Source organism: Scyliorhinus canicula, chromosome 21, assembly GCF_902713615.1.
Source record: "Scyliorhinus canicula chromosome 21, sScyCan1.1, whole genome shotgun sequence".
Lineage (NCBI taxonomy): Eukaryota > Metazoa > Chordata > Chondrichthyes > Carcharhiniformes > Scyliorhinidae > Scyliorhinus > Scyliorhinus canicula.
In genome coordinates, this window is record NC_052166.1 from 19125031 (window position 1) to 19150216 (window position 25186).

The window sequence follows — 25186 nt, forward strand, 5'->3', positions numbered from 1 at the left end:
CACAAACTGGCAGCAGCGGCGCATTTCCATCGCTTCAGGAAGTTCTTCATTAACTGTTTGGGACACCCAGAGTTTGTGAAAGGCTCTCTATAAATGTAAGTTTTCCTTTTTTCGGAGAGTTACTTTTCCCTCAGTTCTGTTCTGTTTGCTAGAATTATGTTTGGTGACATCAGACTGTCTTTTGGTGAAGTGATATTTTGCGGCAAATGGGACAGGGAGTGGCTATTACACCAAAATTAAAAACAATACTAACTTCTCGAGAAATTGGATTTCTGGTCATTTAATTTGATGCCTCCTGAATGTCTAGAATCAGCTTGAACACAAGGCCTCTGGTCAAACTAAACCTGTCCCTGCAGTTCAGGATTGTGTGGCTGTAAGGTAAACTGAAACAAGCTGAGAGGCAGCTTCTGAAGAAATACAGCCAGAGTTTCTGCCTGGTTCTGACAGGAGTCAGATCTACCTCTTACAACAGTCTCAAATGTTAGGATATTGAAACGTACGGTGACGGGACCGTGCTGAGCAGTCGCACATTGGGGGGGAGCTCTCCTTCAGAATACAGTCAAATAGGCACTTGGATGAATTTAATCCAAAAATTCGGGCTTATCCTATCCTTAAATAGAAAAAGAAGAGGAACAAGAGCAATATGCCAGCAAGTAGTAGCTCAAGAGGCCACAGGGAAAACACAAGCGGTGGAACAGGGCTGGAGCAGCGAGCGAGCGAGTCGGCGGAACCCAGCCATCCCCAAGAGAGGGAGACTGATGACCTGGACAATGGGCTCTCTGCCGTTTCTCCCCCCACCCCCATCCCCCGTCCCCCCAATACCTGGAGAGGGATAGAAGACATTCCTCATTACGGAATTGACCGTGATGAAAGAAGAGTTCAAAGTGGAGATCATGCAGATGGAGCTCAACGGAATGGGGAAGAAGCTAGAGATTCAGGGGAAGACAATCCTGGATCTGGTCAAGCAGAGATTGACAGGAGACAGGAGTGACAAGCAGAGATAAAAAGGTTGGTGGTGAAGCAAGGGAGCCTGAAAGGGAAAGCCAAGGATTAGGCGAACCAGTCTAAAGGTGATAATCAGCAAGTTCCACAAGTACCAGGATCGGGAGAGGATCCTGCATTGGGCTCAGCAGACCAAAACCAGCTGTTGGGAAGGACACAGAATAGGGGTGGACCAAGATATTGAGGCAGACCTGACAAAGCGCGGGGCCGAATTTAACCAAACAAAATTGGCCCTGTACAAGAACGGAATAAAATTTGGGATGTTAATCCCCGGCAGGCTCCGGGTGACATTCCAGAACAAAAAACATTGGGCAGGATTCGCCGTCCTTCCGCACCTGTTTTCTGGTGCGACACACCCCCACCAGCAGCGGGATTCTCTGTCTGGCAGCCGGCCAATTGTGAGCATTCCCATTGTGAGCATCCCTACGCCGTTGGGAAATCCGCGGGTGTGAGTGCGCTGTCGGTGAAACGGAGGAACTCGCCGACGGAGAATCCAGCTCATTATTTCACCACCCTGGCAGAGGCGGATGGGTTCGTGCGGGAAAATGGCCTAGACGAAAAGCAGACAAAGCAGCGATGATGAAAACGCAGGGAGAGAAAAGAAAAAGAAAAGTCATGTGCATGAACAATTTTTGCGCCGGACAATACTCGCTTTGAGCAAGAGCACCAGCTCACAGGAAGGAAGGGGCGACGGCAGCGGAGCACAGGAAAGGCTGAAGAGGAGTCAGAGGGAACAGCAATTGATTGAGTATAAGGAGGGGGAAAGATCAACCCTGGGAAGGGGGCAACCACACTAGCAGGGAAAGTTAGCGCCACATGGCGCATTTCCCAGCAGGGAGGGAGCGACTGACGGGGAGGGTGGAACCACAGGGATAGTGAAGGTGAAGGTAGGGGCATGAACAGGTGGGAAGGGCACGGGGAGGCGGAGAGGGTAGAAAGGGGGACAGAGTGGGGAAGGGGGACCATGGGGGGGGGAGCATAACGATAAGGAAGGGAAGGGCTCCAGATGGCTTCAGCAGTTCAGGTTCAGGTTGATGGAACCAGATGACACCGCAAGCAACCACTTTGGAGGGTCTCTAAACAAAGGGAAACCCCGGAGTGCAGGAGCGCCTCCATGTGGCATACGAACAGGTGGCGGCCATGTTGGATGGTCTCTGGACAAAGGGAAACCCCGGAGACAAGGGGCCTGGCCTCATGGTGACTGATGGCTGCAGCCATTTTGGATGGCCCGCTAACAAAGAGAGACCCCCGAGTTCAGGGGTGCATCCACCAGAAAGTATGATTGATCCTGCAGGAAGGGGGGGGGGGGGGTTCTACCCCCCCAGGAGTATCACCTGGAACGTCAGGGAACTTAACGGTCCAGTGAAATCATCCAGAGTCTTCTCCCATCTGAGAAGTTTGAAAGCTGACATAGTCTTCTTCCAAGAGACGCACCTGAGGGAGAAGGATGACTGTGGTTAAGGAAGGACTGGGACCTGACAGGTTCCCAGTAGACTTCTACAAAACATTTACACCGGCTCATGCCCTGCACCTGTGGGAGAGATTCACAGACTCCCTGGCAAGGGGCATCCTGTCTCCAATGCTAGAACTGGCCACCATATCACTGATACCCAAAAAGGACAAAGACCTGGCGGAATGCGAATCATATAGTCCAATTTCACTGCTCAACGCGGATGCGAAAATACTCGCAAAAGTCCAGAGCAGGAAACTGGAGAACTGCGTACCAGAGGTGTTTGCAGAGGACCAGACGGGCTTTGTCAAGGGTAGACAGCTAACTGCGAACATCAGACGACTGCTGAATGTGATGCTGACCCCATCTGGAGAGAGAACGCCAGAGGTGATTGTCTCCCTGGATGCATGAAAGGCCTTCAACAGAGTCGAGTGGGCATACCTCATTGAGGTATTGGAGCATGTTTGGTGTTCGATGTCTAGCAAGGAATCTACCAAATGACTTGTGACTTTCTAAACCAGGATCTTTATCAAATCACACACGATAAGATAATGATCTGATACCGAGCAAGTTATCGTGGAGTTTCTTTTGACTCCCCTGAACTACTCCCATGCACGACTGTCCTCATGTACGTCTTATAACCATCTCGGGATCACTGGATCTGCCCTCACTTATAGCTGAGTGCCTTCTCAAATATTCACCTGACCGCATGGTGGATCTGTACTGCCACCTGCTGGTTGGAAGTCACACCACCAACTATCTACAATATTGTTTACAGGCATATCACTGCAGTGATCGTCTCTCTCTGGATGCATAAAAGAGGTACTGGAGCGGTTTGGGCTCGGTTCAGGGTTCAGTTCACTGATGAAACTCCTTTACACCACACTCAAAGGTGAGCGTACAGACCAACACCTCCAGCTCTGAAACTTCCTGTTGCACAGAGGCACACTGCAGGGATGCTCACTGTCCCGGCTCCTGTTCGCCCTGGAAATTGAACCCCTGGCTGTCGCCCTGCGAGACGTGAGAGGTTGGAAGGATATCCAAGGGGAGGCAGGGAGTACAGAGTCGCATTCAATGCGGATGATCTGCTCCTCTACATCTCAGACCCGCAAAATGGCATGAAATAAATCATGAAGCTTCTGTAAGACTTTGGGACTGTCTACTGCTCCACATTCCTTTCACATTTCAATTCCGCCTTTTACACCTGCAGGGTCAGTGCAGGATTCCTTGTGACGGTGCTCCAGTTATTCGGGTCTGAGAAATTCTGTGCCCTTTCATGCAAGTGCCAGACCGATAGAAACACACATTTCAAGATCTGCACCCTCTGTTAGCACAGGTAAGCAGAACATTTTATACTTTAAAAACATTTTAAGTCAATCCACCTGTTCCAGCGATTGGAATCTATCTATAGAACTATTCAGTGGAAACGAAAAGAGACCATTCTGTCATTGCACAGGTTGTTGGCTCGACTACATCAGGAGTACTTTGCAGTAAAGGGGTCAAAAGAGATCTCTGCGAATTAACCATTGTTTAATTACTAGGATTGGAATAAGAAGCAAGGTCATTTGTTCAGACCAGTCTACAGTTAGAGGGAAGTTGATAGAGATTTTTTTAAATGTACCCTGTGACAGATTATTTCAATTTAACTGGGAATAACCAGGGAAAATGAGTTTAAACTATGTTAAAATAGGAATAGGCTGGTTATCAGGCAATTCTTCGATGGAAGTCACTGGGAAACATTGCCATCTGGCATGGCAGCCCCCTGATTCTCTGAATCTCACTGACAATTGGCAGTTGGTGGAATTGGATTTGTCGGATTTGTTTGTTTATTGTCGCGTGTACTGAGGTACAGTGAAAAGTATTTTTCTGTGAACAGCTCAAACAGATCATTTAGGAAATGCATAATAGGGCAACACAAGGTACACAATGTAAATACATCGACACAGCATTGGGTGAAGCATACAGGAGTGTAGTATTAATCGGGTCAGTCTGGTAACAGCAGGGAAGAAGCTGTTTTTGAATCTGTTTGTGTATGTTCTCAGACTTTTGTATCTCCTGTCCGATGGAAGAAGTTGGAAGAGTGAGTAAGCTGGGTGGGAGGGGTCTTTGATTATGCTGCCCGCTTTCCCCAGGCATCGGGAGGTGTAAATAGAGTCAATGGATGGGAGGCACGGTCGTGTGACGGACTGGGCTGTGTTCACAATTCTCAGAAGTTTCTTGGGCCGAGCGGTTGCTATACCAGGCTGTGATGCGGCCAGATAGGATGCTTTCTATGTTGCATCTGTAAAAGTTGTTAAGAGTTATTGTGGACATGCCAAATTTACTTCGATTCCTGAGGATGTAAAGGCAGTTATGCTTTCTTTTTTTTTTTGTAAATAATTTTTATTGAGAAATTTTGATTTTATACAACATTGACGCACCTTAGTAAAATATCGAAAATAACAATAATATTAACAATCATATACATTTGCCCCATCCCCATGAACAACCCAGCATTTTAACAACAACGCATATTAATACACTATAAAGTTACAGAATAAACATTACAATAATGCACCCCCCCCCCCCCCCCCCCCCCCCCCGGGTTGCTGCTGCTATTGACCCAGTTACCTATCTCTGAGCCAGGAAGTCCAAAAAAGGCTGCCATCGTTTATAGAACCCTTGTATTGATCCTCTCAGGGCAAATTTGACCTTTTCCAATTTTATAAATCCCGCCATGTCACTGATCCAGGTCTCCACACTTGGGGGCCTTGCATCCTTCCATTGTAACAGAATCCTTCGACGGGCTACTAGGGACGCAAAGGCCAGGACACCGGCCTCTTTCGCCTCCTGCACTCCCGGCTCTACCGCAACTCCAAAAATCGCGAGTCCCCACCCTGGTTTGACCCTGGATCCAACCACCCTCGACACCGTCACCGCCACCCCCTTCCAGAATTCTTCCAGTGCTGGGCATGCCCAGAACATATGGGCGTGGTTCGCAGGACTCCCCGAACATCTGGTGCACCTGTCCTCACCCCCGAAGAACCTACTCATCCTAGTCCCGGACATGTGGGCCCGGTGCAGCACCTTAAATTGGATGAGACGGCAGTTATGCTTTCTTAATGGTAGCGCGACGTGGGTGGACCAGGACAGATTTTTGGTGATCTGCACCCCAAGGAATTTGAAGCTGTTAAACATCTCCACTTGGCTCCGTTGAGGCAGACAGGGTGTGTACAGTACTTTGCTTCCTGAAGTCAATGACCAGCCCTTTAGTTTTGCTGGCATTGAGGGATAGATTGTTGTCGTTGCACCATTCCACTAGGTTCTCTATGTTGAATTTGGTTGAATAAGGTTGAATTTGAATTCAATTAAGATATCTAACAACTATCATCAATTGTGGGTGGCATGGTAGCACAGTGGTTAGCACTATCACTTCACTGTCTATGCGGAGTCTGCACCTACTCATCATGTCTGCGTGGGTTTCCTCCTTAGAGCTTCAGTTTCCTCCAACGATGTGCAGGTTAGGTGGATTGGCCATGCTAAATTGCCTTTAATGTCCAAAAGGGTTGGGTGGGGTTGCTGGGTTACGGGTATGGGGCAGGTCTGTGGGCTGAAGCAGAATGCAGATTCGAATGGCCTCCTTCTGCACTGTAAATTCTATGTTGTAAAAACCCATCTGGTTCACTAATGCCTTTTGGGAATCGAAATCTGCCATCATGTGGCCTGGTCTGGACTACATATGACTCCAGACACACAGCAATGTGGTTCACTCTTAATTAATGGCGCAACATGCCATTCAGTTCTAAGGCAACTACTGATGGGTAACAAATGCTGTCCTCGTCTGCAGCGACCACAATCCATGAAAGAATAAGAAAAAGCTACAGGAAACAGGACAGTAATCTTGTCCACAAGTTTCCACACATTATTGTCCCAACACAATGCTTGCCTACTATATTTTGCCTTTTAAAAATTTATTTATCAATAATTGGATAAATAGTTTTGTTCACATAAACGAATCATCACCGTTTACTGAACATAGAACAAAAAATACTATTACTCACAAACCAATCACCAACTTGTTTTTCTAGTCCAGAAGAAGTCGACTCCAAGCTAAATGGAAGCCACATGAAAATCTCACTCTTTTTTGAATTTGGGTTAAATATCTCAGTTCTTTCTCTTTGGTCCTTACCTTATCCCCTCCAAAGGTGGGTGGCGGTAATGTTTTTATCCCTGTTATTCTGTTAATTAAATATCTCAAAAACTAATTAACAAATTTCAAAGAAACTGGTATGCGGGTAGGGTGTGGCCAAAGGAAGAACTGATTTGTGTTTGACAAAGAAGCAGATCTGGATCCTGAAAGTTTTAAAAGTATCTGTTAATGTTGGGACAGTGGGCTAAACAGCTGGCTTGTAATGCAGAACAATGCCAGCAGCACGGTTCAATTCCCGTACTGGCCTCCCTGAACAGGCGCCGGAATGTAGCGAAGAGGGGCTTTTTACATTAACTTCATTGAAGCCTACTTGTGACAATAAGCAATTATTATTATTTATCAGGTGAATTGACTTTTCTGAGAATCTGACGGGTTGTTTTATTTAGAATGTTGATGATTGTTTTAGCATGTTAGGGTTCGTCTCAGTTGCTGTGGTCGAATTTGTCACAACTGCCAAAGTGTCAGCAGAGTTTTCAGAGCAGGTTGTTGGATATTAATTGACCTGTCCCTCCTCAGTGAGTTGGAAACTCAGACTAAAAAGATGTATTTTTAGGTTTGTAGTTTGTAGAATTCAGGGAAAAGCTTGAGGAAGAGTTAATACTACACAATAGTTATGAGTTTTAATGAGTGCCCTGCTCACATCTTTTAGTCTGTATTTATTTAAAAACAATTAACTTTTTCTGTTTTTTTATTGACATTTTTTAAAAATACTTATTTTGCTAGTACTGAAACACTGAACAGAATTTTAAATACTTACTATCTCAAGCTCACACAAGAAAATACAAATGTTAAAGTAACAAAGAAGCACCTCCTTCAGTCTGTGGACTGAATTCCCACTTTTTCCAAATTCTAAACTTCCCACTCTGTTCACAATCCATTTAATTGTTATCTGTGATTATATTCTGTGCTACAGCAAGTATTAAGTCTGTCAAGAAGATGGGTGATCCATAAGGTCTTGCAAGGATTGATAGATTGGACATTATTAGTGCCAGAGAGAGAGATGATGGAATGATTCCTATCAGTGGAATACATTAGGCAAGATCAAAATTGATCGTCAGGAGAAAAGGAGATCGCTGTCTATATAAACTCTAATATGAGGCACAAGTGAGAGAAGACATAAAACAGCAAAAGACAGAGATAGAATCATTTTGGGTAGAATTAAGAGATGATAAGACAGTAAACTCTTACTGGGGTGGGTTTCTATAGGCCTGCAGGCCAGGGAGTCCAGAACTGTGGGATAAATTTAAAAAGACAATGGATAAAGAACCAACTGGAGTAGTCGGAAATTTTACTTCACCACAGTGTGATTGGGACAATAATATCACCTGGTGAGACTTGCGGGATTTAGGAGTTAATTGTTATAATTCCCATGAGGACCATGGGGAAACAGCTATTGGTCTCCCGGTGAGACGCATGGAATAAGAGCTCCCTAGGTAGGGGGGGCGGTGGTCAACTACCTGGGGCTTGTTACGGCAGGGGATAAAAGCAGGCCTAACTCAGAGCCTGATCAAGCCTATCCCTTCAGCAAGGTCTGCACTAGGGTTGAGGTGCTATGTAAAGTATAACTTGTATATATGTAAATACATTCACCTTCATTATGATAGTTTGAGTAATGGGTTTTTCTGAGGGCACAAAAGCAGTTTGACAGATATAAAAGGCAGACGATTTAATCACATGAAATTATTGAGAATTTATAGCACTTAACCTGGCCATTCTGGATCGATCAGCTTTAATGCTCCACACATTCTTGCCACCCCTTACATCATCTCCATTATGCATCGACACTTTTCGACCTTACACAGAGCTTCCACTTAAAAGCATCAATGTTATTCACATCAACTCTTCCTTGTGGTATCAAGCTCCATATTCTTTGAAAACCAAAGATTTTCCTGAATTTTTTATCAGGTTTATTTGTGGCTGTTATATTTATGAAAATTTATTTTCCTCACAAATGGAAATGTCTTCTCTTTGTCAACCACTCAAACCTAATTTTAAAGGTCCCGATTAGATCACCCTCACAATCCACTTTTCTTGAGTGAAAAGCTTTTTTCAACATTAATTTATGGAGTGTGGATGTCACTGACGAGGTCAGCATTTATTGCCCATCCCTGATTGCCCTGAAGAAGGTGGCGAGCTGTCTCCTTGAACCATTTAAATCTAGTAAGGTGTTAGGGAAGTTTCAGGATTTAAGATCGGTCGACCCGGGCTCACTAATGGAATTGAATATTGTGCAGTCATCTGCAAATATCCCCATTTTTGACCTTATGGTGAAGGATGGTCATTGGTGAAGCAGCTGAGGATGGTTGGGCCTAAGACACTACTCTCAGGAACTCCACCCAGTTATTGATAGATATTGGCCCAGATCTTCCAATCTCAGAACAGTTGTGGACAGGACATACATTAGAAGACCTCTCAGAAGTCCCAATGTAAGGACTGTGGGAATTGCCCAGGCAGTGTGAAATTCCAGTGGCCAATTCATCCAAAAAGGCCCCTAACTCTGAGTTAGAGTCAGAGACTTCACTCAGTTTCAACCTCCTTACTTGGATAGTTACCAAGAAATATTAGACAGAATAAAACCTAGTCCTGGATAACTATACAGTAGACTATTCTCCCACCTATCCCTCCATCCACAATTACTCACACTGAACCCTGAGTCTGCCGTCAGTATCAGACTTCCCCTTTACTCCACTGGTTCCTTAGGAATTCCCACCCCCACCAGGCCCCAATACTCTCCAACCTACCACCCTGCAACCCTACCTATCCGCCACCCTATCCACATCCACTTCACCCACTTGGCAACCTATCTATTTAACCACCCCATCCAGCTGCCATCCTGTTCAGCTAGCACCCTACTGAGTTGCCACCCTACCACTTGCCACACTACACACCTGCCACCCTGGCACCCACCTGGCTCCTATGACCCAGCCACCCTATCCACCTGCTATGCTATCACCTATCCCACATACCACCGTGTCATCTGTCACGGGAGTGTCCCTTTGAGAAATGTTTTTGTCTAATCACATGGCTTCAGTGATGTCATTGTGTGGGTGGAGCTGGGCTGTGGCTCTGAGTTTTTACTTTCGATTTGGATTTTGGAGCGGTTTGTAATAAACAGTTGTAGGCTAGGTGAACTCAATGATATATTTTGGAGTTTTCGCAACTCTGGCCCACAACATACCTTAACCATCTAGCACCCTACCATCCTGTCCAACTGTTGCCCTACCCTACCCAGCTGCCACCTTATGCACATTAGCCCCTTGCCCATCCCATATCCTCATATACTTACTGACCCATCCTACACACTTCAAAGAAGCTTTTACACATACCTACCAGAATATAGCAGCTAGTACCATAAAAAATGTCCCTCAGCTTGACTTACCCTCACAATCCAGCGCTGCGAAGAAGCAGCTCCATTTAAAAAAAATTGTTCATGGGCCAGCATTTGTTACCTACTCCTGGTTTAAGAGGCAACCGCATTGCTGTGGGTCTGGGGGTCACCTGTGGGCCAGACCAGGTAAGGACAACAGATTTCCTTTCCTAAAGGACATTCACGAACCAGATGGGTTTTTAATGACAATCAACAACAGTTTCATGGTCATCATTAGACTTTTAATTCCAGATTTTTATTGAATTCAAATTTCACCATCTGCCATTGTGGAATTCTAACCCGAGTAACCACGGTGGCACAGTGGTTAGCACTGCTCCCTCACAGCACCAGGGATCCAGGTTTGATTCTGGCCTCGGGTGACTGTCTGTGTGGAGTCTGCATGTTCTCCCCGTGTGTGCGTGGGTTTCCTCCGGGTGCTCCGGTTTCCTCCCACAGTCCAAAGATATACATGTTAGGTGGATTGGCCATGATAAATTGCTCCTTAGTGTCTAAATAGTTGCTGGAGGTCACACTGCTCCTTCACATTTGTTTCAGATCGGTAATGAAGTGACAGCATTTAATTAAGGCCCTGACGTTAAAATACTCAAGGTCTGTACTTTGGCATTTCACATTCCACCCGAATCTTGCTCTGGGTTAAAAATGAAGTGTTGCCAATGGTTTCTATAGGACAGCGACCCAACCCAACTTTGCAAGAACAGGGTTAGGGTCAGCGTACCTTCATTTCTTTTTCCACCGTGATTTATTTAAGCCCCTTTGAATATATTTGCACAGTCACGCAGAACATAAAGGGGTCACCTTATGTGTTGCCCATGTGGCAACCTGCAGTTTGTGAGTGAGAAGTTTAGCGAGAACATTGATTTGGCTATCTCCTGAGCATCTGACCATGTTCAAGGTAGCCGAGTTTACATGTCCTTCAGTGCAGTCCACAGACTTATGGTTCTACAGATGTTTCACATTAAACTGACAATGACACAAGGAGAGAACAATGGAGAGAACAGTGAATATTCAACACAGTGCAACTGTTCTCTCGTGCGGATCCCAAAGTTTTTTATAGACATGCAGATAGTAACAGGAGTAGGGTCGATTAGGGACCGAAAAGGGAATTTACACATAGAGGCTGGGATCATTGTTGAGATATCAAATGAGTACTTTGCATCTGCCTTTAAAAAGGAGGTAGATGCTAACCAGGTTATGGTGACAGGGAAGGAAATTCTGTCACTAGAAGTGATCAAAGTTGATAGATTTTCATAGTGTTTGAAGCATTCACTGATGAATATAGACATTTCAGATATATTGTATTATAGGTATTTAGTACAATAAGGGTTAAAAGCCTGGATTATTAGTATGTGTGACTGGCACAGTCATATTTTAACATAATCTTGGTGTGAAAGGTTGGGAGACAGTATACATTTAAAAGCATCGTAAAAAGCCTGGGCTAATGGAATTTTGTTCTGATTAAGGGGACTCCCTGTGGAGTTAGATTTCAGCTTGGTAAGATGATGTAATTACTGGCTGGAGCTAAGGTATCAGGCGTTTTGCAGGAAAAGCAGGTCAGGGGTGTTCTAGAATGAAACTGTGACCAGAAGTCAAGCAGTTTGCGCTCTGAAGTTCAGTTAAAATAGATTTAAAAACTAGTGCCGACTTGTTTGAGGACAAGGGGAGCAATAACAAGCTGAAAAAGCTTCTGCAGAAAGACAACCAGAGTTTCTGCCTGGGTCAGCCAGGAGTCAGATCTTGTCTTTAAAGCAGTGTCAAAAGATCTCTCTTTCTCAAAGAATATATTTGTAAAGCAAGTATTTCCACATGCCATCGGTAGTTAAATTGGAATGAGAGCTGATTCTTTTTTTCCTCTTGTTATTTGAGTGGGAATAAAGATAGTATTAAGTTTTGACAAAGTCATCCAGACTTGAAACATTAGCTCCCATTTCTCTCCACAGATGCTGTCAGACGTGCCGAGATTGTTCAATATTTTCTGTTTTTGTTGTAGCAGTTAAGGGTATTGTATTCTCTGTACTGAGTGGTGTAGTTTAAGGGGTAATTGTAAGTTATTTTCTGGTGTGATGTTAAAGATTTTAATACTGCGCCAGTAAAAATGTTTGTTTTAATATTCATATCCCTATTTCTTTGTGCAATTACTCCTGGAGCAAGGTATCTTTTCCTCACAGTTTTACAAAATGAAAATAAAACATAACATAAGAACATAAGAACATAAGAACTAGGAGCAGGACTAGGCCATCTGGCCCCTCGAGCCTGCTGCGCCATTCAATGAGATCATGGCGGATCTTTTGTGGACTCAGCTCCACTTTCCGGCCCGAACACCATAACCCTTAATCCCTTTATTCTTCAAAAAACTATCTATCTTTATCTTTAAAAACATTTAATGAAGGAGCCTCAACTGCTTCACTGGGCAAGGAATTTCATAGATTCACAACCCTTTGGGTGAAGAAGTTCCTCCTAAGCTCAGTCCTAAATCTACTTCCCCTTATTTTGAGGTTATGCCCCCTAGTTCTGCTTTCACCCGCCAGTAGAAACAACCTGCCCGCATCTAAATTTCATAGAATTTACAGTGCAGAAGGAGGCCATTCGGCCCATCGAGTCTGCACCAGCTCTTGGAAAGAGCACCCTACCCAAGGTCCACACCTCCACCCTATCCCCATAACCCAGTAACCCCACCCAACACTAAGGGCAATTTTGGACACTACGGGCAATTTATCATGGCCAATCCACCTAACCTGCACATCTTTGTGACTGTGGGAGGAAACCGGAGCACCCGGAGGAAACCCACGCACTCACAGGGAGGATGTGGAGACTCCGCACAGACAGTGACCCAAGCCGGAATCGAACCTGGGACCCTGGAGTTGTGAAGCAATTGTGCTATCCACAATGCTACTGTGCTGCCCAAATCCTATCTATCCTATCTATTCCCTTCATAATTTTACATGTTTCTATAAGATCCCCCCTCATCCTTCTAAATTCCAGTGAGTACAGTCCCAGTCTACTCAACCTCTCCTCGTACTCCAATCCCTTCAGTTCTCGGATTAACCTCGTGAATCTCCTCTGCACACCCTCCAGTGCCATTTTAGTCCTTTCTCAGGTAAGGAGACCAAAACTGAACACAATACTCCAGGTGTGGCCTCACTAACACCTTACACAATTGCAGCATAACCTCCCTAATCTTAAACTCCATCTCTCTAGCAATGAAGGAAAAAATTCCATTCGCCTTCTTAATCACCTGTTGCACCTGTAAACCAACTTTTTGTGACTCATGCACTAGCACACCCAGGTCTCTCTGCACAGCGGCATGCTTTAATATTTTATCATTTAAATAATAATCCCGTTTGCTGTTATTCCTACCAAAATGGATAACCTCACATTTGTCAACATTGTATTCCATCTGCCAGACCCTAGCCCATTCACTTAACCTATCCAAATCCCTCTGCAGACTTCCGATATCCTCTGCACGTTTTGCTTCACCACTCATCTTAGTGTCGTCTGCAAACTTGGACACATTGCTTTTGGTTCCCAACTCCAAATCATCTATGTAAATTGTGAATAATTGTGGGCCCAACATTGATCCCTGAGGGACACCACTAGCTATTGATTGCCAACCAGAGAAACACCCATTAATCCCCACTCTTTGCTTTCTATTAATTAACCAATCCTCTATCCATGCTACTACTTTACCCTTAGTGCCATGCATCTTTATCTTATGCAGGGTTTCTGTGCAGTATCCTAACCACTGTTGGGGTCTGGTCTAGGACCTTGACATCACCACATGCAATGACTACAGGCACTTCTTTCTGTACCCTCATAATTCAGTCACAACAGCACACAGTACATTCAAACAAGGCCTTCTCATTCCTAACAACCCATACAGATTCACCCAGACATATGTCTGGGCCTCACGGTAGCATGGTGGTTAGCATCAATGCTTCACAGCTCCAGGGTCCCAGGTTCGATTCCCGGCTGGGTCACTGTCTGTGTGGAGTCTGCACGTCCTCCCTGTGTGTGCGTGGGTTTCCTCCGGGTGCTCCGGTTTCCTCCCACAGTCCAAAGATGTGCGGGTTAGGTGGATTGGCCATGCTAAATTGCCCGTAGTGTAAGGTTAATGGGGGGATTGTTGGGTTACGGGTATACCGGTTACGTGGGTTTAAGTAGGGTGATCATTGCTCGGCACAACATCGAGGGCCGAAGGGCCTGTTCTGTGCTGTACTGTTCTAATGTGGAGGCTCCAAATACCAACGCACTCCTACTCATTCCAAAACTGCTGCTCGTATGAGGAGGCACACCCTTTGTGGCAGTGAGATCAGGTCTTCAGTGGTAAATGCTGGGCCTAAATTGGAGGGTGAGGAAACTGCTGCAGGGGTGCTTTCCCGTCCCGGGAGGTGTGGAGCCTAACCAGGGAGACTATCCCTCTTGGTTTGTATGGCAGCCATGCAAGATGGTGGTAAACGCAATGCATGGGCGGAAAAGTGTGCCAGAGACCCAGGATCTATGGCCCACACTGCCATTCGTGTGGCCTAGGCAGGCAAGGACACCCATTTTGTCATGGGAAGTCAGAATACTGAGATAGCAATAGGATTGAGCTTTTCCTCATTATGTACCAAAATCCCAACCAATGTTTGGCAGGATCTCAGAGGATAATTCACCCCCACTGCCACCCTCCCCCAGACCATTGCTCACACATTTTGGTGGTGGGGCTGGGTTACAGGTGCTGTGGCAACATGTACTTTTACAACCATGCTGTAGCCTGGAGCTATGAATATTGATGTTAGAGGCTCCAATTAATATTCCTTCCTTCACATAGCTGAAGGATTCCTCTCCTTACCACCTGTCTTAGTGTGAGTTGGAAGGATTTGTACTCAAGCTGTTTGGTGCTTTGTGAACACACCTTCTTTGGCCATCATGTCCTGAGGTGAAACTAGGTCAGAGGCGGAGATGGTAGCCACCGTGCACAAGCACACACATTGAAATCTTTCCTCAGGCACATTCACACGTTGGCATACATACACACACACACACACACACACACAAACTGTTCACAACCACTTGTGGACATTTTCACTTCCTAATCTCTCAAGCTTGTTTTTTGCCCCTTGCCTTGTTCTATATATTCCACCACTTCATTATTATATGGCTGAGCAACTGGCCAGGCAAAATCCTACTGACTTCATTCATTACGGGCGCACAGGTAGCTGGGTCTGTTTCACCCATTCAGTTTAATGGTGAAGCTTTGGCTTTTCTATTTGATAACTTCTGGAGAAACATTTTTACCCAGTGAATGGGAAGGATGTGAAACTTGCGATCATAAGGAGTGATTAAGGCAAATCGCACAGATACCTATAAGGGGATGCTGGACAAGCACATGAGGAAGTAAGGAGGACATGCCGACTGGGTTAGATGAAGTAAAGTGGGAGGAAGCTCCAGTGGAGCATAAACCCCAGTACAGAGGGTGAGTGAACAATGGGAGCTACCCACTGCGATAGCATGAAGAACAAATAACGGATTGAGCTAAACTTGACTTTGAGCATTGAAGAAGAGATGGTGAATGAAACTCTCCTTCTAATCTGAACTTGTTGCAATCGACCTCATTTGGCATACAAAGTTAAAAAGTAGAAGCCTCCTCCCCAATATTAATATTGACATCTGCCCGCATCTACCTCTCCTGCCAGTGAAAGGTGGCACAATGGCCTCTCATTGGGCCAACATGGTGTCTACTGGTCAGTATTTATATAACCATGGTCCATGCCAACTGACCATTTGATTAGCTGCATTCTTTAGTATCCCCTCAGTTACCATGCAGCCTTGAGATGCTCTCAAAGATATATGTGCAGACTTGAAATTCCAATATGCAAATTAGCTTCTGAACAGCCTGTTTCCGTGCTATAAATGCTGGGTAATTCTACATATGTAAATGCCAAATTTAAGTTTCAGCTGCATTCTCAGTGGTACCAATCCATGATGTAGAAATATGAACATTACATCACAGAGCAGCCTCACCAATACTCTGTGTTATCAATTATAATCTGATGTTTTTCAGACATGGAGAAAAAAGCTTTCCTTGCTGAACTGCTTCAAGAACACAACAGATTACGAGCCCTACACCAGGCACAGCCACTGAAGTTCAACTCTGACCTCTCCACCCAAGCACAGAAATGGGCAGAGCATCTCATTGATATCAATAGCCTCCAGCACAGCGACACCAATTACGGAGAGAATCTCTGGTACAAATGGAGCAGCGATGCAAAGTTACCCACAGGTACAAAGATGACAGTCTGGCATGACCCTCTTCACAGTTGAGTGTTCAGAGTGACGACCCACGGGCAAAGAACTGAGAGTTCAGAGTGACCTTCTTTTGAGGGGCAATTTAGCGTGGCCAATTCACCTAACCTGCACATCTTTGGGTTGTGGGGGTGAAACCAACACAGACATGGGGAGAATGTGCAAACTCCACACAGACAGTGACCCAGGGCCGGGATTCGAACCAGGGTCCTCAGCGCCGCAGGCCCAGTGCTAACCACTGCGCCGCAAGCCGCCCAGGAAGACCTCTTACTGTGCCCACCCCAGTCCAATGCCGGCATCTCCACATCATGACCATTTGATTGGCAGTGACTTTCATATTCTTTCAGTTACCATGCAGCCTGGATGTGATCTCAAAGATAGTTATGTAGATTTGAAGTTACTATGTGCAAATTAGTTACTGTGTTTTCTACATTATATCAATGGCTGTAAACTACACTGCGACGTCCTGAGGTGGTAAAAAATGCTTTACTTTCATTTAAAATTACCCTTCAGCTGAAGGACCCAAATTATTTTCATTTTAGTGAATCATATGCATTTTTACTACAAGGTTGAATTAGTGCATATACAGTGGGAGGTGGCACAGGGTGTGGCAGGAAAGGAATACAACAGCCGCAGGCTGCTTTGAGGAACCCTCACGGTTACGTCACTCATTTATCTTTGAACTCAATCCAGTGTTCAATCGGCGACATGGTGGCACAATGGTTAACACTGCTGCCTCACAACGTCAGGGATCCAGGTTCACTTCCGGCCTTGATTGACTGTCTCTGTGGAGTTTGTACCTTCTCCCCGTGTCTGCGTGGGTTTCCTCCGGGTGCTCCGGTTTCCTCCCACAGTCCAAAGATATGCAGGTTAGGTGGATTGGCCATGCTTAATTGCCGCTTAGTGTTCAAAAGGTTACGTGAGGTTACTGGGATAGGGCAGGAGCGTCAATCTTGGTAGGGTACTCTTTCAGAGGGTCGAATGGCCTCCTTCTGCAGTGTAGAGATTCTATGACTCTAAATTCTGGGTAATTCTACTTATGTAAATGACACATTAAAGTTTCAGTTGCTTTCTTAGAGGTGCCAATCCATGATATAGCCACATGAACATTATGTCAGATAACAGCCTCAGTAATGCTCTGTGAAAGATCATCTGAAAGACATCTTGCAGGCAATTGAGACCCTTCCCTCCTGCTGGTTGTGCTGTCACTACAATAAGAACTTGCTTTTAACATGGTAAAACATTGGGCTGCATGGTGGCGCAGTGGTTAGCACTGCTGCCTCATGGTGCCGAGGTCCCAGGTTCGATCCCGGCTCGGGGTCACCGTCTGTGTGGAGTTTGCACATTCGCCCCGTGTTGTGGGGGTCTCACCCCCACAACACAAAGACGTGCAGGCTAGGTGGATTGGCTGTGCTAAATTGCCCCTTAATTGGAAAAAATTAATTGGGTACACTAAACATGGTAAAACATCTCCAAGCACCTCACAGAGAGCATCATCAAACACATTTGACATTGAGCCATAGAAGAAGTGGATTTTAAGGAGATTCTGAAAGGAAGAAAGAGTTCAAGAGGTTTAGGGTAGGAATTCCAGAGCTGGGAATCAAAAGCACAGCACCATTGGTACAAAAACATTCCCAAGACGCACAGATCCAGTGCTGTAGGGCTGCGTGAGGTTACAGAGATAGGGAAGGGGTGAGGCCATGGAGGGATTTAGATACAAGGATGAACACTCCCAACTCAATACAGGTCAGCAAACACAGAGGTAGTAGGAGAGCGGGACTTCACCTAACTTTGCTTTTAACCCCCATCAACGTACTCCAATATCCACTCATTCCCCAAAGTCACTGTCAACGAAGCTGACTCCTCCCATTCCCTTCTCTTGCCCTAACTTCCCATCTGTTTTCCTCACAATGAGCTCCTCATCGAGAAACAAAAATACAAACAAATCAAGCTTCGGTTTTAAAAGCGTGAAGGTTGTTAGGAGGATGAAAAGGTCAAGAAAGTTGAGGATTTTCAGAGTTTTCAAATCTTGAGGAAAAACGTGGCCAAGCAGCAGATACTGCATTCAGTCTAACACATTTGATATTAAGCCAGTGTGAAGCAGGAAGAAGGAGAAAGAGGGTGGGATTACATAGTTTCACAATGAAAACAGGTCATTCAGCCCAATGGGTCTACACCAATGTGATGTTGCACCCACCGCCTCCCAGAGTCATCATCTAATCTCATCATAATGGCCCTGATCCTACAGTCTCTGGATAATTAGCAGGATCAATGCACGCTCTCACCAGGTGCACTACGAGACCCTCAGAAATCTCAACGCACTGATTCCATGAGGATCCAGGAAGTTTGACCTTCTAATGAGCAATCACCCTGCTCCTTGGGACCCTCCAAAAATGTATCCCCCCGACTGCCCACATCTGCTCACCCCATTGGAGTCAGAGTCGGAGACTTCAGACAGTTCCAACGTACAGGACACCCAGAAATGGTAGACAGATTAAAGCCTCGTCTAACACCTGGGTTTACCCCAAATTGACCCCCAAATCACTCACATTAATCCTCAACTCCCCCACTACTCTCTGAGAACCCGTTGACCAGATGTGACCCAACCATCCACCTCCCCTCGAACAATGGTTACGCCCCAACCTAACTGACCCTACTCCACCATCTGACTCCATTGACCCCACCCCATCCCCACATCTGATCACCCCACCCCAAATCCCCTGATTCCACCACAATCGGATCTGACCCCATCACCCCACCAAACTGACAGCCTACACCTACAATCACTTTCTTTCCCACCCTGATCCCCACACATACCTACCTGATCATCCAATTACCCGACCCTCCCTAAGCCCAAAGGCACTTAACTACCCATGCCACCCCATGCACCTCATTCACCTGAACCCCTTTTACCCACTTACCCGCTTGCCATCTCTATGCAGCATTTCAAAGAAGGATATTCAAACTCGGGCGGCAGAATGGCGCAGTGGTTAGCACAGCTGCCTCACGGTGCCAAGGACCCAGGTTCAATCCTGGCCCCGGGTCACTGTCTATGTGGAGTTTGTACATTCTCTCCTTGTCTGTGTGAGACTCACCCCCACAAGCCAAAGATGTGCAGGGTTGGTGGATTGGCCACGCTAAATTGCTTCTTAATTGGGAAAAAAAATTGGGTACTCTAAATTTTTTTTTTTTAAAAAGGATATTCAAACTTTTTCCTAACGGGATAATGGAAATGTGACGCCCGCATGGATTCTCTCCCTTGGCCCCTTTGAGATTTGCTGCGTGGAGCCAGTTTGGAAGAATCTTCCATCAGATGATTGTCCAGAAAGTTTGGAGGAAGATAATTGGGTATTTTTTGTCTGGTCAGAGTAAGAACATAGAACATAGAACAGTACAGCACAGAACAGGCCCTTCGGCCCTCAATGTTGTGCCGAGCCACGATCACCCTACTCAAACCCACGTATCCACCCTATACCTGTAACCCAACAACCCCCCCCTTAACCTTACTTTTATTAGGACACTACGGGCAATTTAGCATGGCCAATCCACCTAACCCGCACATCTTTGGACTGTGGGAGGAAACCGGAGCACCCGGAGGAAACCCACGCACACAGGGGGAGGACGTGCAGACTCCACACAGACAGTGACCCAGCCGGGAATCGAACCTGGGACCCTGGAGCTGTGAAGCATTTATGCTAACCACCATGCTACCCTGCTGCCCCTAAGAAATAGGGGTTCTGAACCTGATCAGAAGATTTGGGTCAATAAGGCATTACTTTTTCCCTCATTATCTCGCTTCCCCTGAAATGCTTTTCATCTGAGCTCTTTACGATAATAACTTCCAGATTCTCACCAGACTCTCGGGCAGAACAGGTTTCGCCTGAATGCCTCACTGGATTTATTAGTGACTAGATTACATTTATGGCCTATAGTTTTGATTTTAATTCCCACAGGTGAAAATATCTTCTCTACAGCTACCTTATCGAACACTGCAGCTACCTTATCGAAAACTGTCGTACATATCTTTGTTTTCTTTCAGGGACTGAAGTGAGTGAAACCTGGTACAACGAAATCAAGAAATATGACTTCAATGATCCGAGTTTTAAGAGTGGGACAGGTGAGAGAAAAATATTCAATAGAAAAACAAGTCATTTGAGAAAGCGACACATACACATTCGGGGGGGATGGTAGCACAGTGGTTAGCATAGTTGCTTCACCGATCCAGGGTCCCAGGTTTGATTCCCGGCTTGGGTCACTGTGCGGAGTCTGCACGTTCCCCCCCGTGTTTGCGTGGGTTTCCTACGGGTGCTCCGGCTTCCTCCCAGTCCAAAAATGTGCAGGTTAGTGGATTGGCCATGCTAAATTGTCCTTAGTGTTGGGTGTGGTTACTGGGTTACGGGGAAAGGCTGGGGGGGTGTGCTTAGGTAGGGTGCTCTTTCCAAGGGCCAGTGCAGACTCGATGGGCCGAAAGGCCTCCTTCTGCACTGTAAATTCTATGATCTATAACCACAAAAGTCACAGAGAGAAAGAGGAAAAGAGACAGTTTTTTGTGTGTTGCGTTGTGTAACACTAACATGTGCGCAACTTTATCATTGAACCAACTTTATTCGCACGTTCACAACAGAGAGGGCAGCAGAGAGAGCATATAACAACATGCTCAGATCTTGCAATATGGTACAAGATGGAGGCAGTCATGTTATTGAGTTGCAAAAGAGAGAGACAGACAGACAGACAAAACACCTCCATCTGCAAATTCCTCTCCAAATCACAGAACATCTGTGGATTCCTTCATCACTCGGAGTCCTGACTCAAAGTGCTAGAAATCCCTGGGCTAGATTCTCTACCCCGCCGCGGCACATTTCTGTTTCAGCACGCCAGCGGGATGCTCCGTTACTCCGGCTGGTCAATGGGGTTTCCCATTGTAGGGCAGCCATCCGGAAAGCCCTGGGCTGCCGGCAAAAAGGAGCATCCTGCCGCGGGCAATCCAGATCCCTATCTAACAGCACTGTGAGTGACTGCAATGGTTCAAGAAGAAGCTCGCCATTACCATCTCAAGGACAATTAGGGATGGGCAATAAATGCTGGCCTTGCCTGTGACGCTCACATTCCATGAGTAAAAAGTGGCAGTGGGGGGGGGCATGCATTTCCCACCGGCTGGGGCGGTGGGTTTCTGCACCAGATTGTCCGCTTTTCACCTCATTGCTTATGTGTGAACATGAGGGACGTCATATCTTGTGGCAGGGAAGACTTGGATTAATCCACCCTATTGTGAACTCATTGGATCATCTTTCCTGGTGCCAAATTTAAACCACACCCATGTACACATTCACTGTCTCCAGCCCAGGACTGGCGAGTCCTGAGAAGAAAGAAACCTACTGCCCAAGGTTCAGCGACAGTGTGTTGGGAGTCGGTCACGATGCAGTGGAGGAATGCGAGGGGTTAAAAAATTGAAAGGCGGCAGGCGGGACTGATGTCAGCAGACTGGTGGTAAATTACTCTTGCAGACTGTAGGAGGTCGTTCATCTTCTTCCTAAATTGGACGGTGGTCCTCCTGGTCACGCTGCCTGCGCTTACTGCAGCTGCCACTGCCTCCCAGGCAGCATTGGTGGCCCTACTGCTGGTTCTCTGACCCCCTCGGGGGAACACATCCACGATGGCGTGGAATCTGGCCAGATCATCATCTGCAAAGCAAGTAGCAGGTGTGCACGCTGCCATGCTTGTGTGTTGACTTGGAGTGAGTGGTGAGGGAGTGATTAAAAGCGGTGAGTAGCCGAGGCACAGGTCGGGCAAATCAGACAGCGAGGGAGCCTTAGAATTGCGAGATTGACATAGGGACTCATTTCTTATGCCAAATATGGTTGAATACAGATCTCAATCTCACCTTTACAGACGGCACAAAACATCCCGCCAAATTCGCCCAAAATGACACTTGGCCATTTCTCGGCCCGCCTGAACCGTGGGGTGCGACAAAGGCAGTACAGACCGGGAGAGGCCTTGTCCCAGATTTACCTCGCTCGCCACACATCACGAGATCAAACGGGATCTCGGGAGAAGTCGCATTCGATCAGTATTTGGTAAATCTGCATATTAGAGTGAGTAGCTAGTCTCACTCTAATATGCACGCGCCTGATCTACCTTAGGCTTTGCTTGGGATCGAACCCCTTCACCTTGGAGACTTTATGTGAGCGGCGTTCAGTACTGGTCCCCACAAATGGGGACAGGCGGGATGGCACTTGGGGGGTGTTTACCCCCAATGGCAGAGACACTACCAGGCCAGCAGTGCCAAGGTGCCAGGCTGGCATTTCGCTCACGCTGGGGGTGCACCATCTGTCTGAGTGGGGTGCAGGGGGACCTGAGGACCCTCTTATAGATGAGTTAGGGCATGAGGGGGGTCAAGACATTGGGGCCCGTTCAAAACAATCCTAGTTTATTCAACCTCTCCTCATAACCAACACTGTCGAGACAGGCAACATCCTGGTGAACCTTTTCGCACTCGCTCCAAAAGCTTCCACGTCCTTCCGATAACCTTCTAACCAGAACTTCACGCATTACCCCTGAAGCGGCCTAACCAAGGTTTCAGATAGCTACAACATGATATTCCAACTCCTGTACTCAATGCTCCAGCAGATGTGCAGCACGGTAGTACAGTGGTTAGCACTGATGCGCCAGGATCCCAGGTTCGATTCCCGGCTTGGGTCACTGTATGTGTGGAGCCTGCACATTCTCACCATGTCTGTGTGAGTTTCCTCCGGGAGCTCCGGTTTCCTCCCACAAGTCCCGAAAGACGTGCTGTTAGGTGAACTGGACATTCTGAATTCTCCCTCTGTGTACCCAAACAGGCGCCGGAAAGTGGCGACTAGGGGCTTTTCACAGTATCTTCATTGCAGTGTTAATATAAGCCTTCTTGTGACAATAAAGATTATTATTATTATTATATGAATGCAAGTATGCCTTTTTAATCACATTGGGCACCTGTGTTGCCACTTTTAGGAGACTGTGGACCTGTACGCCCAGATCCCTCTGCATGTTAATGTTCCAATGGGTTCTGCCATTTACAGTATAATTCATACCTAGATTTGATCCTCCAAAATGCATTATCTCGCATTTGTCCTGATTATACTCCATCTGCCATTTCTGTGCCCAAGTCTCCAATCTATCTATCCTGTTGTATCCTCTGACAATCCTTGGCACTATCAGCAACTCCGCCAATCTTTGTGTCATCCACAAACTTACTAATCAGACCACCCACATATTCCTCCAGATAATTTGTATATATTGCAAACAATAAAGGTCCCAGCACTGATCTCTGCGTAAAACCACTAGCTACAGATCTCCATAATGAAAAACACACTGTCTTCCATAACCAAACCAGTTCTGTATCCATCTAGCCAGCCCACCCGAATCCCATGCGATTTTAGTTTTTGTATCAGTCTGCCATGTGGGACCTTGTCAAACGCCTTAGTTCCCTTGGAACTATTCGAAGAAGAGCAGGGTTTTCTCCCCATTGTCCTGACCAATATTTATCTCCAAACAAAAATCACTGACACAGGTGTATTGGTCATGATCACATAACTGCGTGCTCTGTGCACTCATTGGCAGTCGCATTTCCTATCTCACACAATTATTACACTTCAATAGCTGTAAAATGCTTCAGGCACCCTGAGGTTGGGATTGTCGCTGCAAAAATTCACATCTTTTTCTTTGTGCTGGTTCCAGGGCACTTCACCCAGCTGGTGTGGAAGGCATCAACAGAGGTGGGCGCTGGCTGTGCAACAGACGGGAAGGGCACGTTCATGGTGGTGGCAGTCTACAAACCAGCGGGAAATATCACCAACCCTGGCTACTTCAAGGACAATGTTTTGCCTCCCAGCAAAAATTGACCAAGAAGGAGGAGGAACAAAGTCAACTGTGAAACACTGCTATGCAATATACTGAGACCGCATGGGATTACTGATACTTTCATTTGGGACTTAATTTAGAATTTAAATAAGATTTCTTTCCAGGTTTTGGGTGGATTTTACTATTATATATTTTTTAACATGATCTTCTATCGTGCAGATAACACCAACAGCCAGAAGGTTGCCCATCTCCTATTTCTGTCATTCCATCATTAGCGCCCATGATTTTGGCAGCAAACCTCCAATTCTCCTCACTACCCCCCCCCCCCCCCCCCCCCCCCCCCCCCCCACGCCTCAAGCTCACTTCAAGACTCTCCTCCAAACCTATCCTCTTTAACCAAGCTTTTGGTCACTAATATCTCTTTATGTGATTGCTGTCATTCCTGTGAGGTGCCTTGGGATGTTTTTACTAGACAAATGCAAATAACTGTTGTAATGTGCTTGGCGGGTAATGTAACACAGTTTTGATCACTGTAGTTTGCCCAGGACTGTGAGGGAACAAACCTGTTGATGTACTGGGTGTCCAGTAAGTCCAGAGTTATTATGGGTCAGTATTTCTTTAATAAAATTCAAATGGAGTTACAGGCAAAGAAATGCTTCAGACCTCTCTCAGCAACGTGTATTCCTTTGTACACTCTGGAGCGGACCGGGGAGATCAGGCACTTTAACCTGCTTGGTTGAGTTGTTTCACCTGCTCTTGGGATTCATTTGTCTCTGACTCCCCATTCCCCTCCATACACTGATTTAAATGCTTTCCGATTTCAGTCAGACCTTCCTTTCCCACATAACGATCAGCCACTGAATAACACCCAGTGAATACAAAGGCGCACGGACCCCCTTCTGAGCCCTGTTGATATGCCGTAATAACACTCTTCTCAAATGAAGCTGCCACGTTTGCAGTTGAACTTCTCACAGTGTCACTGAAATGTTTCTCCTCGGGCTCTGGAAACAATCATCCAGTGATCACTCAGGGATTC

The 25186-nt window shown here is 46.1% G+C and overlaps 1 protein-coding gene across 1 annotated transcript; it reads left to right on the forward strand.

The window, feature by feature from the left end:
* The first annotated feature begins 6 nt into the window (after positions 1 to 6).
* On the forward strand, positions 7 to 24258 carry LOC119955658 (Golgi-associated plant pathogenesis-related protein 1-like). Its single transcript, XM_038782087.1, has 5 exons — positions 7 to 95; positions 3663 to 3788; positions 16070 to 16288; positions 20351 to 20428; positions 24028 to 24258. Exons 3-5 carry the CDS (start codon positions 16072 to 16074, stop codon positions 24189 to 24191), a joined length of 459 nt encoding a protein of 152 aa, XP_038638015.1. The 5' UTR covers positions 7 to 95; positions 3663 to 3788; positions 16070 to 16071; the 3' UTR covers positions 24192 to 24258.
* Positions 24259 to 25186: the final 928 nt, after the last annotated feature.